This window comes from Notamacropus eugenii, chromosome 7 (assembly GCF_028372415.1).
Source record: "Notamacropus eugenii isolate mMacEug1 chromosome 7, mMacEug1.pri_v2, whole genome shotgun sequence".
NCBI classification, from domain to species: domain Eukaryota; kingdom Metazoa; phylum Chordata; class Mammalia; order Diprotodontia; family Macropodidae; genus Notamacropus; species Notamacropus eugenii.
Window position 1 is genome coordinate 12,666,208 of NC_092878.1, and position 19,066 is coordinate 12,685,273.

Here is a 19,066-nt window from a genome sequence, read left to right on the forward strand (position 1 = left end):
AACTGAGGCAAAGGCTAAGTCACTTGCCCAAAGTCCCATAACTAGTAAGAGTCTGTGAAGTCCTAGTTGAACCTAGGTCCTCCTGAAGGATCCTCGATCCTTCTCTTCACTATGTCTCCTGCCTGCCTCTTCAGTTTACATGATGTTTGTGATGTCACACAAAAATCTAGCTAATGTTCCACAATGCTTAGCTGCATCTCGGCACAGCTGTATATGCCACACAACTTTTTTTTTTACAAAGGGAGACAAGTATTCTTGTTGGTGTGATCAGTATGATCCTGTTCACAACTTCTGGATCTACTTAATCCATTTGTAGTTTAGATCTGTCTTAGCTGCAGCTGTTCACAAATAGCTGCTTGGTTATGATACTTCCCTTGTGAATTTCCATCAGACCTTTTCAGATTACACCATGTAATTATGTCTTTTAACACTAAAATTGAACAGGCTGTCCCTTGAACCCACAAATGAATGAGTTCAAGCTTGTTACATGGAAGATTGCTTTTCTAATATTTAATACAATTTTGGCAGAGCTTAGTTTGCTTTTGGAAGATACGTAACCTTACTTTCTACTTTCTGCCTCCTTGAAGAATCCTATATACAACATTGCTTTAACCTCTCTTCAAACGCTTCTAATAACAAGGAACTTAGAACCTCATAAGGCCGACCGTTCTATTTTTGATCAGCTCTGATTATAGAAAATTGTAGTTTACAGAGCTTCTTACTAATTAATGCGTATTGGTTCTAATTAAATTTCTGTTGAAGCACTTTTTAGAGCTCTGAGGCAGATAGTAATGGTATTCCTATTTATTTGTGGAACTAAAGCTTAAAGAAGTAAATGAAGCGACTTGGTCAGTCCCCTGGTAACATTACAGACTTTGATTTGAAAGCAGATGCTGTTGCTCCCACCACTAGGATGTATCTGTTTTGCCTTTAACTATGCAGAGTTAAATCCCTATTCCATGTGACAGTCCTTCATGTTCGAAGACAGCTAGTGACATTTCCTGTCTTCATTAGGCCAAATGTTCCAGTTTGTTTAGTCATTACTTAAAATGGTTTTGAAGTCCTTTTCCTGTTTTCTCTTCCCCCAGTCCTCAATCCTAGATTTGGTTGAGTTAGATTTTTAACGATTAATTGTGACAATTTTAGCAAGAGGTGAAATTTTTTTCTATAAGGATAATATTACACAGGGTATAGCCAGTTTGCCAGGGGATAGAGTAGCTATTATCGGCCATTACATTATGTATGTGGTAGGTAAGTACACATCCTTAGGGTCACACATCTTATGACATTGTTGTTTGGGTTTTTAGTAGTGAACCATTACTCTGTTCCTACTCTAAAGTTTAATTTAGAGCATGATGTGTAATATGCTTAGCCTTTGCAAAAATTCTTTTTTACTAGTTAACCTGTTCTAGCTGGGCCTTTTGAAATTTATTGCATTATGAAAGTAAGAAAGAAACATTCAGATCCTTAAATGTATTGATGGTCTACTCGTTTGTGTGGGTGGTAGAACGAAGCCTTATCTATGCCTTCTCCTCTTGTAATTCTAGTTCATGTCCTTCCGTAAATACTCTGGGGGTTCAGTATGTGAGTGACTTTAGGGGAAGTCTATTTGTGTCTCATTGTTGCGTACTTTTCTCATCTGTCTTTCTTCTTGCTCTTCACATGTATCTTTGATGTTTTTTATGTTGCCTTTTGCCCACAGTGCAGTTTTTGTGGGTATCCTATGTAGCCTCTTTATGTTCATCAACTCCATTTTCTTTGGGTGATTCATTGAAATTCCTTTTGATTACTTTGAAATTGTAGCAGTTCCATAATTTACAGACATGTAGTGTAATTGGAATAGTGTTAGTATTTAAGAATTTTTTTCAAGGAGAAACTTGGAGTCTTCAAAAACAGCAGTTTTGCAAATGTCTTAACATGTAATGAAAGCATTCTATGAGTTTTCTTAACTCTGTATGCATCATAGGTGTTCTTCATCCACTTTTTTTCCCTCTGTGGCTAATTAAACTTTTCTAAACTGTATCTCACGTAGGAGGTGCCACAGTATCCTTGCCTTATCGTGGTTGTCATTAGCAGATAGGAGTACCTTGAAAAGCTCACTGTCTATACAGAGTCAATCTTGGATTTGGAGATTGCACTGAATTTCCTTCATGAGAATACACCCTTTGTTTACCTGTTTTATAGTGTGGTGGGATTCTGCATCCTATATTTTCAGTCAGCTCAAATGATTTTAAAGATGTTTTCTGTAGAGTATTGTATGTGATGAAAAAAATGCCATAGTGACCAGGCCTGTAGCCTCTGCCAGAAGTTGAAAAAATGTTCTTCCTTCCTTTTTTGGCAAAAGTGGGAAACTGCTGCATATGCTATTGATGTGTATTGGTTTTACTGAGCTTTTTTTTAATTTGCATTTTTTTTTTTTTTGGTTACAAGAGATGGCTCACAGGTTAGAGGACATATATTTGGAAATATGTGCTTTCAAAACAAAAATTATTAATAAAAGAATTTAAAAATAACATTTGTGAAAAAAAGAATGTTTCTGTGTTTTTGCTAAGGATTCCATTGATTCCTTTGTAAGTAAACCTTTTTGTAGAAAAGATCTTATGGTTCAGCAATTATTGATGTTTTCTTCATGCAGAATTTTGTAGTAATTTTTGAGTTTCCACTTGTTTGGTACCTTCCTTCTTTTAGATGTCTTGAATGCATCACTCATTGTTCTCCCAAAGTTTTCTCCTGGTGAGTTGCCTGGTCTGTCTGCTCTTAAATCTGTTTTCTTTAAGTATCACTTCTGTCACTTCATCATTCAGTGTATTGAGGATTATGAGGTTAAGGTTAGGAGTTCAGATCCCAAACATAGATACTAGTGCCATCATTGACAGAGAAAATAATTGTTGTAAAATTCAAACTGGTTTTTTTCCTTAAGTGTGTTTACTGTTTCCTAGGCAGTATGCTAGTGTTGGGAATACAAAGAAAAAAGTCACCTTCCAATGATTGTCGGCTGAGGGTGGTATTTGATGTTGCTCGTAATCTTCCTTCACCTTCCACTATGAAGTTTTATAAATGAATTTATATTTTAAGCTAGTGTTGCCCTTAGTTGTCATTTTTTCACTTTGTCAAGGAGCTGAAATATTTGTTACCTGAAGTAGTGTTTAGACCTTCCTTTTTGTGGAAAGTTTTATAGAACTTAAATTTACATCAATTCCTTTATTTCCCATGTTGGGAGGTCAATAATTTGTTTAGCTCAGGTTGGAGAGGTGCTAATTAATTATTATATATTCTAATTTTTATTTGGTTTTGAATGATCAGTTTTGCCCTTTATTGTAATGCAGGCCTGCACAACCTGCAACTGGAGAAAAGGTAGAAGAAAATGTAGAGGAAATCTTTTGGTGTGTAGCCTGCAGGCCGCATGTTGTGCAGGCCTGCTCTAACCCAGTGGTTCTCATGTATTTTGACCTTAGGATCCCTTTGTACTCTGCAAAGTGAGGGAGAATTCCATTGAGGTTTTGTTTATGTGGGTTTTATCTGTTGATATTTACCTGAATAGAAATCAAATTAATTTATTAGAAATTAAAAAGAAATTTAAAAATAATTCCTTTAAAATAAGTCCATTGTATGTTAATATAAACAAACAATGAAAATTGCTGTTATACAAATGAAGTGAGAAGACATTATTACATATTTTTGCAAATATCTTAAATGTCTGGTTTAATAAATGACAACTACTGAATACTGGATTCAGTCTGTTGTTTTGGTTGAAGTATACGAAGAAAATCTGGCCTCAGACGTAAAGAGTTGGGAAAGGGAAGATTATTTAAATTGGTAAATACTTCTTAGTATTATGAAAATAATTTTGGTCCCAGATGTTGATTTTATAGATGAGGAAACTGAGACTTGGAAAGGTTAAATGACTTGGCCAAAGTAGACAGTGTCATTAGAGGTGACCTTTGAACCCAAGGCCACCATAACATTGCTCCTGCTTCTTTGTGGTCATTTTGTTTATGCTTCTTATGAGTATTGACACTAGGAGATATTCACGAATTAAATGAAGTGATTATTCTAAAATCAACTCTGATAATTCCTTTATTTGCTCTTCTAAAAGAACTTAGGAACCAATCTTCTATTTAGGTATAATTTTAATGATGCAGCTTCTGTTTTTTTGAAAATACATATTTTTATGATTTTATGTTCTTGGGGCTAGGTTACATTAATTCAAATAAAGTTATACCTGATTTCGTAAACTCAAAAGTTTTAATAATTTACATAGACTTAAAATAATAGTACCTTTTATGCCATTTTGATTCTCTTTTGTATATCATCTGGTTTTGTTCATGTTAGATTTCTATCATTCTGTAGTCGGCACATAATATATTCTGATAAATTTTTCCTTATTTTTTATCACTTTATAAATTGTTTAGCATGTGTTTTAAAAAATGCTGCATATCATTTCATTGATGTCTGTCATAGCCTTCTGGTTAGCTTTTTACTACTGTTTGCTTTCACCAGGACTAGATGCTGTGGCTTAAGTGGTCATATTAAGATCTGGATTCAATATGTTAATAACTCTTCCTTATTGTGGTATAGTACTGCTTGAAAATTTGAAAAAAGAATCTTGCTTTATCATTTTGTGGAAACCAGGAGTAAGTTAATGATAAGAACTAGTCATAAGCATGCTTCTGTTACACTGCATTGTTGGTGTGTTTATGAGTCACAGCTGTAATTTAAAAAGTGGGATTCCACATGGTAAAATAACAAAAGTTCCATGCTTTAATAAGGCAAACACACAGAAGTAACTCAGATAAATCACAAAAAATTGAGACATAGACCAAATCAAACTCATGAAACATGTTGACAAATCCCAAGACAACTATTTTGAGTAACAACTTTTGAAAATTTTAACTGTAGAAAATACCCTGCAATCTGTTCTCCTCTGTGTTAAGCATGTAAGAAGCTATGATTCTAGTGAGCAGAAGAATATATTAAATGTTTACTGTGTACTTAGCTCTGAGAACACAACAGACTAGATAACTGAGGATAGGAGGAGCAGCTTATAGTCTAACGGGGGAGACAACATACAAATTCACACATACACACGCTCTCTCCCTCTCTTTTTCTGAATAGAAACAAAATAACTTTATTTTAAGATTATTTCTTTTAGAGCGGCATGTTCAGTAGTCAAGAAAGTGGATTGATCAGAACTGTTTGTTTTGTATCCATATGTATAAAGAAAAAAATAAGGATTAATATACTTTGTTGTTTTGCAGTTAGCTAACTTTTTAAAAAGTAGGTCTCAGTTGATTTAAGAAATACCCAAGTCAGACATACAGTAAAAATTGCTTTAATCTAGCAACCCCAGCTGTATACACTCAAGAGTTGTATAGTACATAGCTGACAACCAGGAAGGAACAGAAAGTCTATTGAGGTGTTCCGACATATTACACAATCCACGCCTGTTAAATTTCATTCACTTGTCTCAAAGGGGAGTTCTGTATGTTAATTCTAAAGTTTGTTTTCCAATTCTATACCCTGATTAGAAATGGCAAATTACATTGGGAGATCCACACAGATGTCACTGTGCCTGACAGTAAAGGAGAAAAAGTGAATGAGACACAGCAATTTTCTGGGCAATGATAAATAGCCTTATACCTATCCTATAAGGGTTTTACACAAAAAATAGTTAATAATGATAGTCCCGAGTCATCCAGAAGTTGTTAAATTATATTCAGTGTATTACATTGAAGACAGTGAGCCGTGATGTTTTTGAAAGATTTGTATTAAAGGTGTTTAATTAGCAATGTTTTGAAACTTAAGCTTTGGTTATCTGAGAATTTCTTAGAACAACATTCCCTTGAAGATACTGAGTAATTGAAGTGTTACAGTACTGTCAATGGTAAATTCTCCTTTGTGTTGTTTTTTTTAACCCAGTCCATGATATAATCTTTGCTAAAAAACAAGGAGCAGTCGGTGATTTTGCTGTTGTTGTTGTTGCCTTATGCTCCATGTATGTTTGCAGTAATAACAGGGCTGGTACAAATTTAAGGGGTTATCCAGTTTTCCTGCTTTCAGGCAGAACTACTAAATTCTCTGAATGAGGTTTATTTTAGTTAGATATTGTAGATCCAAGGAATATTTTTCCTCCATGTTACCTTTATCTAGGATGCTGTTGGAATAGATTAACAATGACTTTGTAAATGATCCTACCTTTTTCCCTTTCCATCTTTACACTTAAATCTTTTTCTTATGACTCCTATTAAAATAAACTTTGAGGCTTAAACCTAAGAAATGATTGAATATTTAAATTAAAATATTTTAATTAGTGCTAGACCCAGAGTCAGCTCTTTTTTTCAACTCTTCAGTGATCTGTGGGCTTACTTTAAACAATAAATGTGTTCCTGAATTATGTAAATCAAAATTTATAAATTTTTTCATGCTTCAAAATAGACGAATTTGTAACTAATTCCTTCTGTAAAGTGAATAATTACTGTTTGATTTCGTAGTTTCAGTTTGCTGTGTGGTTACATGTAGACTGTTTAGCATATTTGATCATGTTGGCCAGTAGTATGTCTTTCATAATTACTTATATGTCTGTTTGAAGAAGGAATAATGCCTCATGATCTACAGGCAGTGGTTGAGGAGCCATTTTCTGCCCTAATCTTAAGCAGTGATTTATTTCCCCACTGCAATTCTAGGGTCTAATGATGTAACAGGTTGCCATGATAGTTTGCATGGAGCAGCCTTTGAATGTAATGCATGGCACTAGTTTTGGGGTCAGCAGGAAGAGAGATGAGAGAGAATTTTGTATCATTTGCTCCCAGGAATTGTGAAGAGAATGAGACAAGGGGCAGAATTGGGGTGGAGAAAGCTGGTTACTTAAGTGGTCAGAATCTCAATTTGGTTTCTGCTTATTTCCTTTAGGGACAATGTGTCAGTCCTGAAATTGTATCACAGTATTTGATAGATTTCTTTTTAAAACGAATTGCTGTGTAGAGTCACTATAACTTGAATCTTTTTCAGTTATTACTGTTTTATTCTTTTAAGTGGTCAATCTTACTAGCATTTATTGAGCATTTACTCCTTGTGCCACACTACCAGCTGTTGAGAATACAAATATAAATCATGAAATAATCCCTGCTTTTAAACAGTGTTGCATTTAATACTTTGTTCCTCATTCAGTTTGATCAGGTTTTTTGTTAACCATTTCTTTAGCCCTTGATTTTTGTTAATTACATACTAATACATACAGTCCAAGTTTATGGTGCAGTTGATAGGATTTAGTGGGTTGTTTCCATGTTTCCTTTCTGGAATGCTATCTTGTAAAGTTTTACTGTAGAAACTTGAAGGTTTGTTTGGGAAGAAAAGTAAGAAAACCTCTTGGTGTCCTGTATTAGTGATCTACTGACAAAAGACCTTACTCTTCTTCCATTCCTCATTCAGCTTTTATTTTTTAGGAGAGCAGTTGTGAATTCTTATTGGTGACTTTTTTTAAAGAAGCTCCTGCCCCCGCTCAGGATAGAATGATAGTATACTAACAAAGCTACCTGACTAATAAGGCTTGTACCAGTTTGATTTTTTTTTTTTGGTAATGTAGAGGCTTCATTTTATTTCTCCTACACATGTAAAGCCTTTAATAGAAGGCTCTTGACATTCACATTTCACCTAGTGGTTCTTCCACTTGTGTGTTCCCTGACCGTCCTCATTATGGAACAGTATGGGTACCAGTGCCAGTTGCCATTTTACCTGCATAATTGAGCCTCCCAGTTTTGCAAATTTTAGGAAATTCCTACTAATATGCAAGATACTGAATAAAACTAAATTAGAATGGAGAATGTTTGAACAAGAAAAGTTTAGAGAGGAGGGTATAAATGTTATGAGGCTGACTGTTTTAAGTAGTGCTATTAGTATCATGATGGTATCAGAATTGCTTCAAATCTATTGGAGCAGCTTTAGCCAGCAACACTGAGTATAGTTTGCAAAATTAATGTGTAGTTAGCAGTAATTTTCTTGGGTTTTGTAGAGAATCTACTTAGCTAATTGACCTTTTTTCATCATTTCATTTTTTGGTAGTGGAGAACACAGGAGTTAATGTATATATTTTATTTGTCATATCCTTTTTTTAAAAAACATTTAGCCATTAGAAATATTGAGGGATCATAGAAATCAGTACTTTCCCACTCTTTTATTGGTTTGTGGTTTTTTGTGTTTTTTTGGAACATCTGAATTAAGAACTTGTATTCAAAACTTTTCTGCATAGAGCAGGATTCATTCATTAAGAGGACTTAAGGTGGCTTAGGTAAGAAACACTGGGAGGGCCTGAACATTCTTAAATGTAATGGAGCCCAGATAATTTGTCCATTTCCTCATATACCACGGGACAGGCTCCACTGTATTTATAGATTTGAATTTTCAGAATTGTACAAAAGCTAATGTGTATGTATAGACTTATAGTGGTGTGGGCTGATTAATTGAATGAAGTTGACTCTTCTTAAAGGAATCATTAGTTTAAAGGGATTCGTATTTTCAGTTTTATTTTCCTTGAATTTATGCAGTGTTCAGCTAGCTAGTTTATCATCATCATCATCAAATATTTATCGAGTTGTCCTATGCATGGACTAGGGGGGTTTATAGACAGGACATGCTGATTATCGTGTAAGTTATCTGGAGTATGCTGTACATCTGACTGTATATACATAGAAGCAGGTGTTAATAAATGAACACATGCTTACCTTAGGAATAGTTTCCAGGTGTATTATGTGCATTCATCCCTGGAGGGAGAGCTGGGGTATCATGGGGTAGAGTTGAAAGTTTCTGTATTTAGGAAAGCAGCATACACTAAGAAGTATTTGAAACTAGAGAAGGAGTTAGGTTAGCATTAGGTGGTCAAAGGAAGCCCAAAGAGAAATGGATAGTTTGAAGTGATAAAGACAAGTTGCTAATTTACCTAAAAGAAATTAGGGAAATTGAGACTAGTTTGAGGACTTTAAAATAGAGAAAAAAGTTTAGACCTAATGCCCAAGAGCCGAGAAAAGAATGTGAAGAGTGTTTTTGGCGGGCATAGTGGTAGAAAGATTGCTGATGAGATTTCAATTTTGGGATGATCAGGGCCTCTACCTAGTTTGATGATTGTTCCTGGTCTACTTATTACTATTAGAATTCTTTAATTTAAGGCAGTGCTCACTGGGATTAGGAGTAAAATATTATCAAATTCTTTGGAATAAAAAGGATTATTTTAGTTTTTTTTTTTAACTATTCATCTGAATAATTATTCCCCTTCCTGATTTGATAGCTTGTGGCTGTTTGACCCTTGCCATCAAACACCATGGCCAGCAACGTCACCAACAAGACTGACCCCCGATCCATGAACTCTCGTGTCTTCATTGGGAATCTCAACACTCTGGTTGTTAAGAAGACTGATGTTGAGGCCATCTTCTCCAAGTATGGCAAGATCGTGGGCTGCTCAGTTCATAAGGGTTTTGCCTTTGTTCAGTATGTTAATGAGCGCAATGCCCGTGCTGCTGTGGCAGGAGAGGATGGCAGAATGATTGCTGGCCAGGTACTAGGTAAGTTTTGATTGATATGAAGTTTCTAAATGATCTTGGACATTTTTCATGCCTGTAACCATTTAGTGCAAGTTAATGGCAGCTATTATGTGTGATAATAGTATGGTATACATCATGAGTTTATCTAATGCTCTGAGAGCATGGGTAGGTCAGTAGAAGGAGGGAAAAGATTACTCTTGTGAAATTTTAAAAGTGTATAGTAGGTCAAGTAGCAAAACAATCTCATTTGTTTTACTTTGTGTGTAGTAGTGGTTGTATAACTTCAAATGGCAAGCCTGGTACCAGAAGTGAAAAGGCCAGGATGTTTCTTGTATTTTGTTAAGTTTGCTCTAATTTCATAATATGTGGACTATTACAAATCTCCTTAAAATTGCACAAAGTAGAGCTCCGTCTCTGCTCTCTTATTTGGAGATTGAATCTCAGTGAAGGGCTCTGTTTCTTAGAAAATTGTTGAATTTTAAATTACTAAGGGTGAACAGCTGAATTCTACGTTACGACTGAGTGTGGGTGGTATTGTTGGACAGTGCAGGATTCAAAGTGATAGAGATATATAGTGTAGGCTATTTTAAAAAGAGGAAGATATCACCGAGATTTGTGATCCACAGGTATAATTTCTAACAGTCTATTAGAATTTCTATTGAAATGCCTGTCCCTCAGCATAAGAATAACTTAGGTACTTAGATCAAGTAGGTTATTTTTAAAGTCAGTCTTATTTTCTTTTCCTTGGCCTCAGAAGGTGGACAGCAACTAATTCAGCAGTTTACATTCATAAGCATTCAAACATGTGTTTAAGGCTCATCCAGTCTATAGGGTTGTTTGGCCTTCTAGACAGGCAAAACAGGAAATTGGGAATTGAAGAGATTAGGTACTCTCGGCCAAAAATGATTCTTAATGATGTCAAGTCACTAAAACGTTGCATGATTTTTATCAGATTATTTTCCTCCATGATGAGGGAGATCACCGAGTAACAAAGTGAGGAGTGGTGAAGGGTATGGTGAATAGCCTGCCTTAATATTTTTTTGGCTTTAAGTACCTCCTATTTGTAAAGCACTATTTTGAAGGGTTGATGGATGGAGGAGTATTGTAAAAGGAAAGAATGATTGTCTCTGTTCTGTGTGTGTGTATATATTCAGCTGCTTATTAAGTGCCTACCTTTTGAAGACTTGTACTGTTGAGAAATTTAGGGGTGGTATATGAAAGTAAGTGATTCCACTAAGAAACTGTCTAGTAAATTTTCCTTTTGTTAGATAATGTTGTTTTATAGAGTTGTCATTCAGATTTATGGTTTTTTTCAGATATTAATCTGGCTGCAGAGCCAAAAGTGAACCGAGGAAAAGCAGGTGTGAAGCGTTCTGCAGCGGAGATGTACGGGTCAGTACCAGAACACCCTTCTCCGTCCCCTCTACTCAGGTCCGGAACTTTATTATTTATAAATGCATTGCGTCCATCCATGGACATTTTCTTCTCTATCTGTTTTCTGGAAGTGGGAGGGCTAAATAAAGTTTAATGCTTATTCTATGTACAGATTAGCTTGAATGTATTTTAGAATGTTTTTCCAAGCCTCCTTTGTTATTTTACTCCCAAGGATTATGATTCCTTCCATCTTTTTCCTGTTAATATTTTAGTGTATGTAGTATAAATGGAAGTTAGTATTAGGGTAATACTTTAGCTTTTCAGGAAATAACTTTAGAAATTGGGAAGGAGTATTTTTAATGTGGAAGGGGGGATAAGTACTAGTGAAAGTACTTCATTCTGAGTGTTTGGGCCTGTTTTATCATTTGGAACACTACACTTGTGGTGTGTGTATCTGAAATTAACGTTTTATTAAGCTTTTCCTTATCTTAGATATAAGGTATGTTGTAGCCCTGGGTTCTGAGGAACTCATTTGGAGGCAAGGAGTTTTTGTTTAAGGGGTGGATTGTGTGAGTGACTGGGGTGTGTGTTGAGGCATTTGCTGTCTTTTGGCCTTATCTCTTCCAGTCTGCTGTTGTGATGTTGTGGTAACAGCTCCACACTGACAGTCTTTTGGGATTTGTCTTTCAGCTCTTCTTTTGACCTGGATTATGATTTTCAACGAGATTATTATGACAGGTATGGGTTTTATTCTCCTTCTGAAATAAGAATGAATCATTTTTAAGTTAGTTGCCTCTGAGATTCTCAAACAAAACATATTAAAAAGTCATCACCTAAAGTGTATTATCAAGTGAAAAATCAAAGCAGTTTAACTAGTTGCTGTAGTGTGTAGGTCCTTCGCTGTATTGGTGTAGTTCTGTGTTCACTTGTAAAAGTTAATATTGTATTTATTTTACTCTCCAAGCTAAGGTAAGGAGGCTATCACTCCAATCATGCAGTCAGTGGTAAAAGAGTAGAATATATGTTAGTGCTATACTCCTTCACCATTTCTCTTCCCTTCTCTCAACTTTTTTTAAAGCACTTAACTGTGTGCTTGGTAATTTGTAGTATCCTGAAATAGTGCCTCACTTGAAAAAGGAGCACTTCTGAGTGCGCCTCAGACAACTACTTAGAACTCAGTTTTTAAGTTAGAATTGTTTAAATTGTTATTTGTGAAAGAAGTTAATCACGTTGATTCTGAATATTTGAGTGTGTATTCACCCCGCATGTTAGACACTAACAGACAACATATAAGGGTCTGTACATCTGGTGAGCGATGGTGTCATGGGGGTTAGGGAAGGTTCTCATCGGAAGTGGACCAAAGCAGAGAATGTAAATTAGGAAACAGTAGAAGATATAAATTGAATCTACACAGTGGATTTAATACTTAGTAGGTTGAACACAGTATGTCCAGATTATGGAAAGCTTTAAAAGCCATGAAGAAAGGAGGTTTGAGGTCAGGAAATATTGTCTGAAGGTATTTGAGTGGTGGATGTGCTGAGAATGGTATTTGTACTTCAAGGAACAACTAAGCCTTCTACCATATATGGATCTCTAATACATAATAGATCACTCTGGTGGGAAGAAATTATGTCCCTGGCTAAATGTTTATTCTTCAATTACAGAAGAGGAAATTAAACAATAAACTATTGCAATTCTTAGAATTTGTTTCTAACACCTAGATCATTGTTCTAATTACAGATTAACTTCTTTGCTCTAGAAGCAGTGAAAGTTAATGGATTATAAATACTTGTTCTTTCAAATAAGTGTCTTATTTATATTTTATAGCAAGGTTTGCTTTGCCAGTTTGGAATGTAGTAGTTTCAGAACAAATTCATGATCACTCACCAACTTTTTGACTAATTAAAAGTAGCATAGCAGTTCTGGGTACTAGGAATTTGGTCTATCAGTTTCTTTCTTGATGAGGTAATTTTTTTGGATTGTTAAGTCTTTTAAGTTTTACTCTTAAGTATGTTAATACCTTAGCACCATGCAAATTCATACAGCTTACCTTAGGGGTAGGTATTAGATCTGTTCTTTCATTGACACTGGTGCCTCCTCATGAGGAAACTTCTAATAATGAAGATCATTACGTTCTCTACAGCTTAAAAGTTTAGAGTTGCCTAGAGCAATGGTGTCAAACTCAAGTAGAAATGGATCCTCCTTGGGCTGCAGTATTGACTTAGAACTAACTGTAGATTAAACACTTCCTAATTACATTTTAATCTGATGGAGCCAGAGTTTTGCAGTCTGACCTAGAGCACGAAACTGTTAAGTCAGGCCAGTTTTTATCAGAGGTAGTACAGGAACTGGCAGAGAGCCCAACGTATGTCCATTAAGGCATATTTTCTCATGCTTTTTGTTAGTTTCAGTCCTTTTTACATCACCTTTCCTTTGAACATTTTTCTTTGTCTTAAATTTTAATTTATAGTTTTTGGTTTATCAGCAGAATTTCTTCTAGTATTCCCCTTTCCTCCATCCTGGAAAGCTGTTCTATAAAATATTTTTTAAAAACAGAGGAAGAAGAAAACTCCCCAGTAAAGTAATCAATATCAATGAATAGTTTTAAATTGCTTTCCAGAATGGTTGTACTGAATCCACCAACATTGTGCAGCGTTCTACAATAAATTGAAAATAGATACATCACCTTAATACCAAAGATCATACTATAAAAATTCACAGCTATAGGTAGGAAGAGATGTCTGTTTACCCAAAGGAGAGAGACAATTATGAAAGGTAGAATAGTTAACTTTGATAAAACAGAAAAGTTTCTGCAGAAACAAAATAGCGTGTAGTGTACGAAGGGAAACACTTGACTAATAAAAATGTTTTGTTGTCATATTTTGGATAAGTGTTTGTTATCCAAGATACACATTCAACAAACAGAAGTAAATGTGACCAAATGCCATTCTCCGAATAGATGAGTGGTCTAGATAGATAAGAACTAAAATATCAACAACTATATGAAAGAATCCAGATCACTAATAAAAGAAATCAAAATAACCTAGCTAATCTATTTCTGATGGAATTTAAAAGATTAATAGATAATTATTAATCTTATATAGTTTAGTTATGACTTTTTAAAAGTCAGGGCAAATAATGGGCTCAGGAAAATGATCTCCATGTCCCTTCCATTTCTGGCTTAGTGATTCTTTTGATTTTGTAAGACCGTTTTATTTATTGAGTTTTATGATTATAGTTTATTCATAAACTAAATGTCAGATTTTTATATTTGCTTAAGCTAGAATACTTTCATCTCTAAAAGGAACAGCTTGAATATTTTCTAAAACTCTTAATACTAATAATTTGGTTTCATACTAACCTAGACAAATAAAAAACCAAATTTGTCTTTTTCCCCCTTAGTACAAGTTTGGGAGGAGATTATTTTTTGATATTTTTCTCATTGATAGAGAGGAGGAACTGATCTCTTTTGTTCTACGATAATGATTACATTTGTAATAAATAAGATGGAGCTAACAGGATTTGTACTCAGACCCAAAATATGTTCCTCCCTTTTTTCTTTATTGCTTAGTTAACTTTTTTTAAGGTATAAGGTACTATTGTTTCATGTAAAGGTAGTAAAGAGTGGTAAACTGAACTCTTAACTGGTCTGCTCCTTGAACTGAACCTCAGTTGGTTATCCTAAGTGAGGTCACTGGGTAGAAGTTCAAAACTATTTTATTACTTCACTCAAGGTGATCAAGCTTTGAAAAACCTAGCAATAAACTAACATCTCTTTATTGTCTTACGGTGGGAGAATGATCCTGAGAACAATAACAAAATATTTCGCATCCCCCAAGTACATATTAGTGTCATTCAAAACTATTGCATTTTAGAAGTCCTCTCATCTGGCACTTTCTTTTACTGTGTATGTTGCTGTATGAGCTTGCTGTAATTGGGACAGAAAATCAGATCTAACTTTGAAATGAAGGTGTTTTATTATTTTATTTCTACTCAGATCAGTGATGTCATAAGATTTTAAAAATAAAATGTTTTCAACATTTTAAACCCTCCCTCTCTACCTCTTATATGAAGCAAATCATAATTTGATTTCCCCCTTCTTTTAGGTATGTCCATTTAAAATAGATCATATTATCAATCGCAGTATTATTTGATGAGCCTAGATTTGAGAGAGAAATTATTCTTAAGTAATATTTCACCCCTCTCCCCTTATCTTATAGTGGTAATGGTGTAAATTGTTTATCTTTGTTCTCTTCTTAATATTTTGTTTCTGATAGTTCCATACTATTCCATGACACGTATATACCTTACAAATAATGCTTCTTGTCTTCCTGTTCTTTGCAACCACAAAAAGTATTACACAGTATGTAGTTTGGTGACTTGCTCCTATGTATAGTCATGTCAGACTGGTTTAGGCCATCCTTCTTTGAGTAGACCATACTGATACTACACTGTCAACTTCTGCCTATCCAGCTCTCTCCTTTTTTTCTTTGCATTTACAATTATATCAATTCTAAAAAATGACCTAGAAGAAATTAAAATAGTGAACATTTTATTAACTACATTTTCAATTAATAATAGTTGACACTTTTGGTGCTTTTAAGATTTGTAAAATTTTCATGTACCTTATCTTGTTTGATCCTTACAACAACTCTGTGAGGTAGGCACTCAAAAGTATTATTTCCATTTGACAGATAAGGGAACTGAGGAAGAGGAAGTTAAAATGATTTACCCATGTTTGAATTAGGTAGTGTTTGAAGAGGAATTCTGAACCTCAGGTGACTCTTCTGACCCTGAGTATAGCACTGTTACTAGTATACCACAATACCTTTGCTTTTCCCTGCGGAGGCAGTACTTGAGTTGTTAAGTGACAAATGTATAGACATTTGGTGGTGGTTCATCTTGTTTTATTGATTATTAGTCTTCTGCCTTTCATTCAAAAAAAAAATAAAGGCAGTTCACTGGTTCCATAGTATCGTGTAATTGAGCCATTTGCAGACGGCTGTATTGGGGGAGATGTGCTTGTTAGAAAGTCATGTTTGTTCTTTTTATTAAAGGATTAAAGAGTATAGAATGATATTTGAGTAGCAGCGAAAAGCGATTTTCTCTCCCCATTCTCCCATTATACTACAATTTTAGCTACAAAAAAATTCAACCACTGGTTAATAGCTGGTGGAACATTGCCTTAAATTCCAAGTTTTAAGATAATAGAAGAGTTAACATTAGATTTGAAATTTGATTCTTCTTAGTATATTAAGTAAACAATTTAAGGAGAAGTCGAATCCTTAAGTAAGGATGGCACTTGTATGAGAGGGCAATACTGCATAATCCTACAACAAATGGTATTAGTTGGTTGCTTGCAACAAGTAGGAAGGATTTAAGTTTTAGTTATTAAATCAAATTAGTTTTAAGAATCAAAAAACACTAGATCTAGTAGTTGGACTAAATAAGATGCTTTTCATTTGTTGCCTTCTGTGTAAAAAAGGGGTGCCTGAACTTATTCCTATGAGCAAAATGCTCTGTAACACAGTAGTGAGGACAAGGAATCTATCTGCATGTGTAGTTACAGTAAATTAGATGTCAGTAGGTCTAGGTTCAAGTTCTTTTGTAGCTTTAGTAAATCAACTGAGTTTCATTTCATCTCTGAAAGGGGTAAGGGATTGGATTGAATCTGTCGATTTCAATCTTTTGTTAGGGTCTTGTTGCACATTCTTCCCCTCCAGAAAACTTTTGTTTGTGGATTACATCTCTCACTGTTTATTATATTAGAATTTAAAATATCTTACTGTTATTACAAAAGTGAATCCCCCGAAATGGTTTTGGGAACCTTTCCCCACCCCCAGCTGTCCCTGGACCATACTTTTTTTTTTCAGTAACCCACAGGGAGATTTTTCTCCCTCCAGATTTGTTTATTTATTTTCAGTTTTCAGCAGTCACTTCCATAAAGTTTTAAATTTTCTCCCAAGAAGACATGCAATTTTATATGGGCTCTGCACTTACGTTCTTATTAAAACACATTTTCACATTAGTTATGTTGCATAGAAGAATTAAAACGAATGGGAGAAAGTAGGATTGAAACTAAACAAAACCAAATATAACAAAGACTTAGAACAAATACATAGTGAAATAAAGCAAACTGGCCTCATTTTAAAGATGACAGTGATTGACCCAAGGTCATACCAGCTTGTAATTGTCAGTCAGGATTTGCACTCAAGATCCTCTGATTTATAAATTTACACGTTTCCCGAGGTACTGTCACTGTACTTCCCACACATATTCAGTGCCAAATCTAACTGCTGTGTTAGATTACACTGCTGTGTACTTAAACATGTATTTCCTCTTCTTACCTCCAAACCTTTGTTCATGCTACCAGACTTTAATGCTGTGCTATCTACAAAATCTTCCCTGGTCCTCTGTAACAGTAAAGATTATTCACTATTGCCCAGGGAAGTTGTGACAATTGAAGTTGCAGATCTGAGATTTAAATTTAAGCCTTCTGTTCATTCAGTGCTATCCTTTAAAGTTATTTAATTGTTAATGATTTTTAAAAAGTATTTATCATTTCTGAATACATCCATCCCTTACCAGAGCCTCATCCATTTTATTGAAAAAAATTTTTTTGAAAGCAAGGCAGTTGAGCAAACCTAGCCCAACCAGTGAACCAAGTCTAACAGAATATACTTTGTTCTACACCCGTAGTCTTTGCAAAGAGATAAACTTTATAGATAAAAATCATTCACTTTTGTTCTTTCCATTCAAGTATTTGAAAGAGTCTTATCTGTTGGAGGTATTAAGACTTGTTTTATTAGATCCCAGAGGGCAGAACCAGGAACATTGAATGAAATTTACAAAGAAAGAGAATTTGGGTTTCATGTCAGGAAAAACTCATAACGGAGCTGTCTAAAAGTGAAATGGCCATATAAGAATAGTGGAATCACTGCAAGAGGTGATAGGGTGCAGTCTCTTTGGATGTCTTTAAGCAGAGGCTAGATCACTGCATAGCAGGTATGTCCACTTTATTCAGTGGAGATTATTTTGGGTACGTTGGGTATGCTGCGGTCCCTCTTAGCTTTAAAATTTTTTGATTCTGTCACAAGGGGAACACCATGTGTAGTCGATCCTCTGAGCATGAGAATGAGCTTATCTCCTTAATACACTTTCCTTAAATATCTGTGATTCTTTTTCCAAAATTAGCAATGCATTTTATGAATGTTGTCCAACATTTTATGTTTGTATTAGCTTTACAGAGGCTTGTAATGTATAGCCGTGAAGATTTGCCTTCACCCACATTAGCAAATCTACGGTGAAAATGAAGTACTTCTTTTCAAAATTGATCTTCATACTATTTGCCCAGTGTACATATATAATAAAGGATAAAAGTGGGATGAATTTTGAAACCAGAATATTGTTTGACCAAAAGGAAGAATTAAAAGGCAATTACGTGTGATAGAAAATAGCACCTGGACATAAGTCTTTTTGGATAATATTATTGAAACCAGTTTTCCCTTGCTCATCCTAATTCAAATAGGTGATAGACAGTGGCAAAAGTTTTTGGAACTCCCCAGAAGCCAATCATTGCAAAACTCCATCTCAGAACTTTTTATTTAATGCTTATACTAAGAAGTATTTAGATTAAATTAGACCAGGGTCTTGCCTGCAAGGTTTATAGGCCAAGGTATAGATGGAAACTGATTAAATAATGACATGAATTAAATATAATAAAAGGAAAGCAGCAGGCATTTAACATGTCATGTTTACTATCATTACACCATAATTAGAATGGATTACTTTATCAGGTCCAAGCTTAGGGAAATCTGATACTCATGAATCTATGATCTCATCAGTTCGGGTTAGCTTTCCTTGTCCATTTTCTTGCTATACTTTCAAGGAAATGGCCCACCCAATATTCTGGGTTCCTTCTTCTTGAAGTTGTAGTGAGACCTGGGTCGGCTAGGTGGTGCAGTGGATAGAGCACCAGTGCAGAGTCAGGAGATCCTGAGTTCAAATCTCACCTCAGACTCTTGACACTCACTAGCTGTGTGACCTTGGGCAAGTCACTTAACCCCAACTGCCTCATCCTGGGTCATCTCCAGTCATCCTGATGAATATCTGAATTCAGATGGCTGTGGAGGAGAAGTGAGGCTGGTGACCTGCACAGCCCT

General features: G+C 35.0%; 1 protein-coding gene across 21 annotated transcripts in view; it reads left to right on the plus strand.

Annotated features, from left to right (window-relative positions):
- HNRNPC (heterogeneous nuclear ribonucleoprotein C) overlaps positions 1 to 19,066 on the plus strand; it is a 56,637-nt gene that overhangs the window by 22,335 nt on the left and 15,236 nt on the right. For 12 of the 21 annotated variants that reach the window (XM_072625333.1, XM_072625336.1, XM_072625327.1 and 9 more), the window contains 3 exons: positions 9,278 to 9,551; positions 10,847 to 10,922; positions 11,595 to 11,642. In XM_072625333.1, the coding sequence (XP_072481434.1) occupies positions 9,311 to 9,551; positions 10,847 to 10,922; positions 11,595 to 11,642 (365 nt within the window). In that variant the 5' untranslated portion in view covers positions 9,278 to 9,310. Of the gene's footprint in view, positions 1 to 9,277; positions 9,552 to 10,846; positions 10,962 to 11,594; positions 11,643 to 19,066 lie in introns of all 21 variants that reach the window. The other 9 variants (XM_072625323.1, XM_072625317.1, XM_072625315.1 and 6 more) reach the window with 1 other exon arrangement.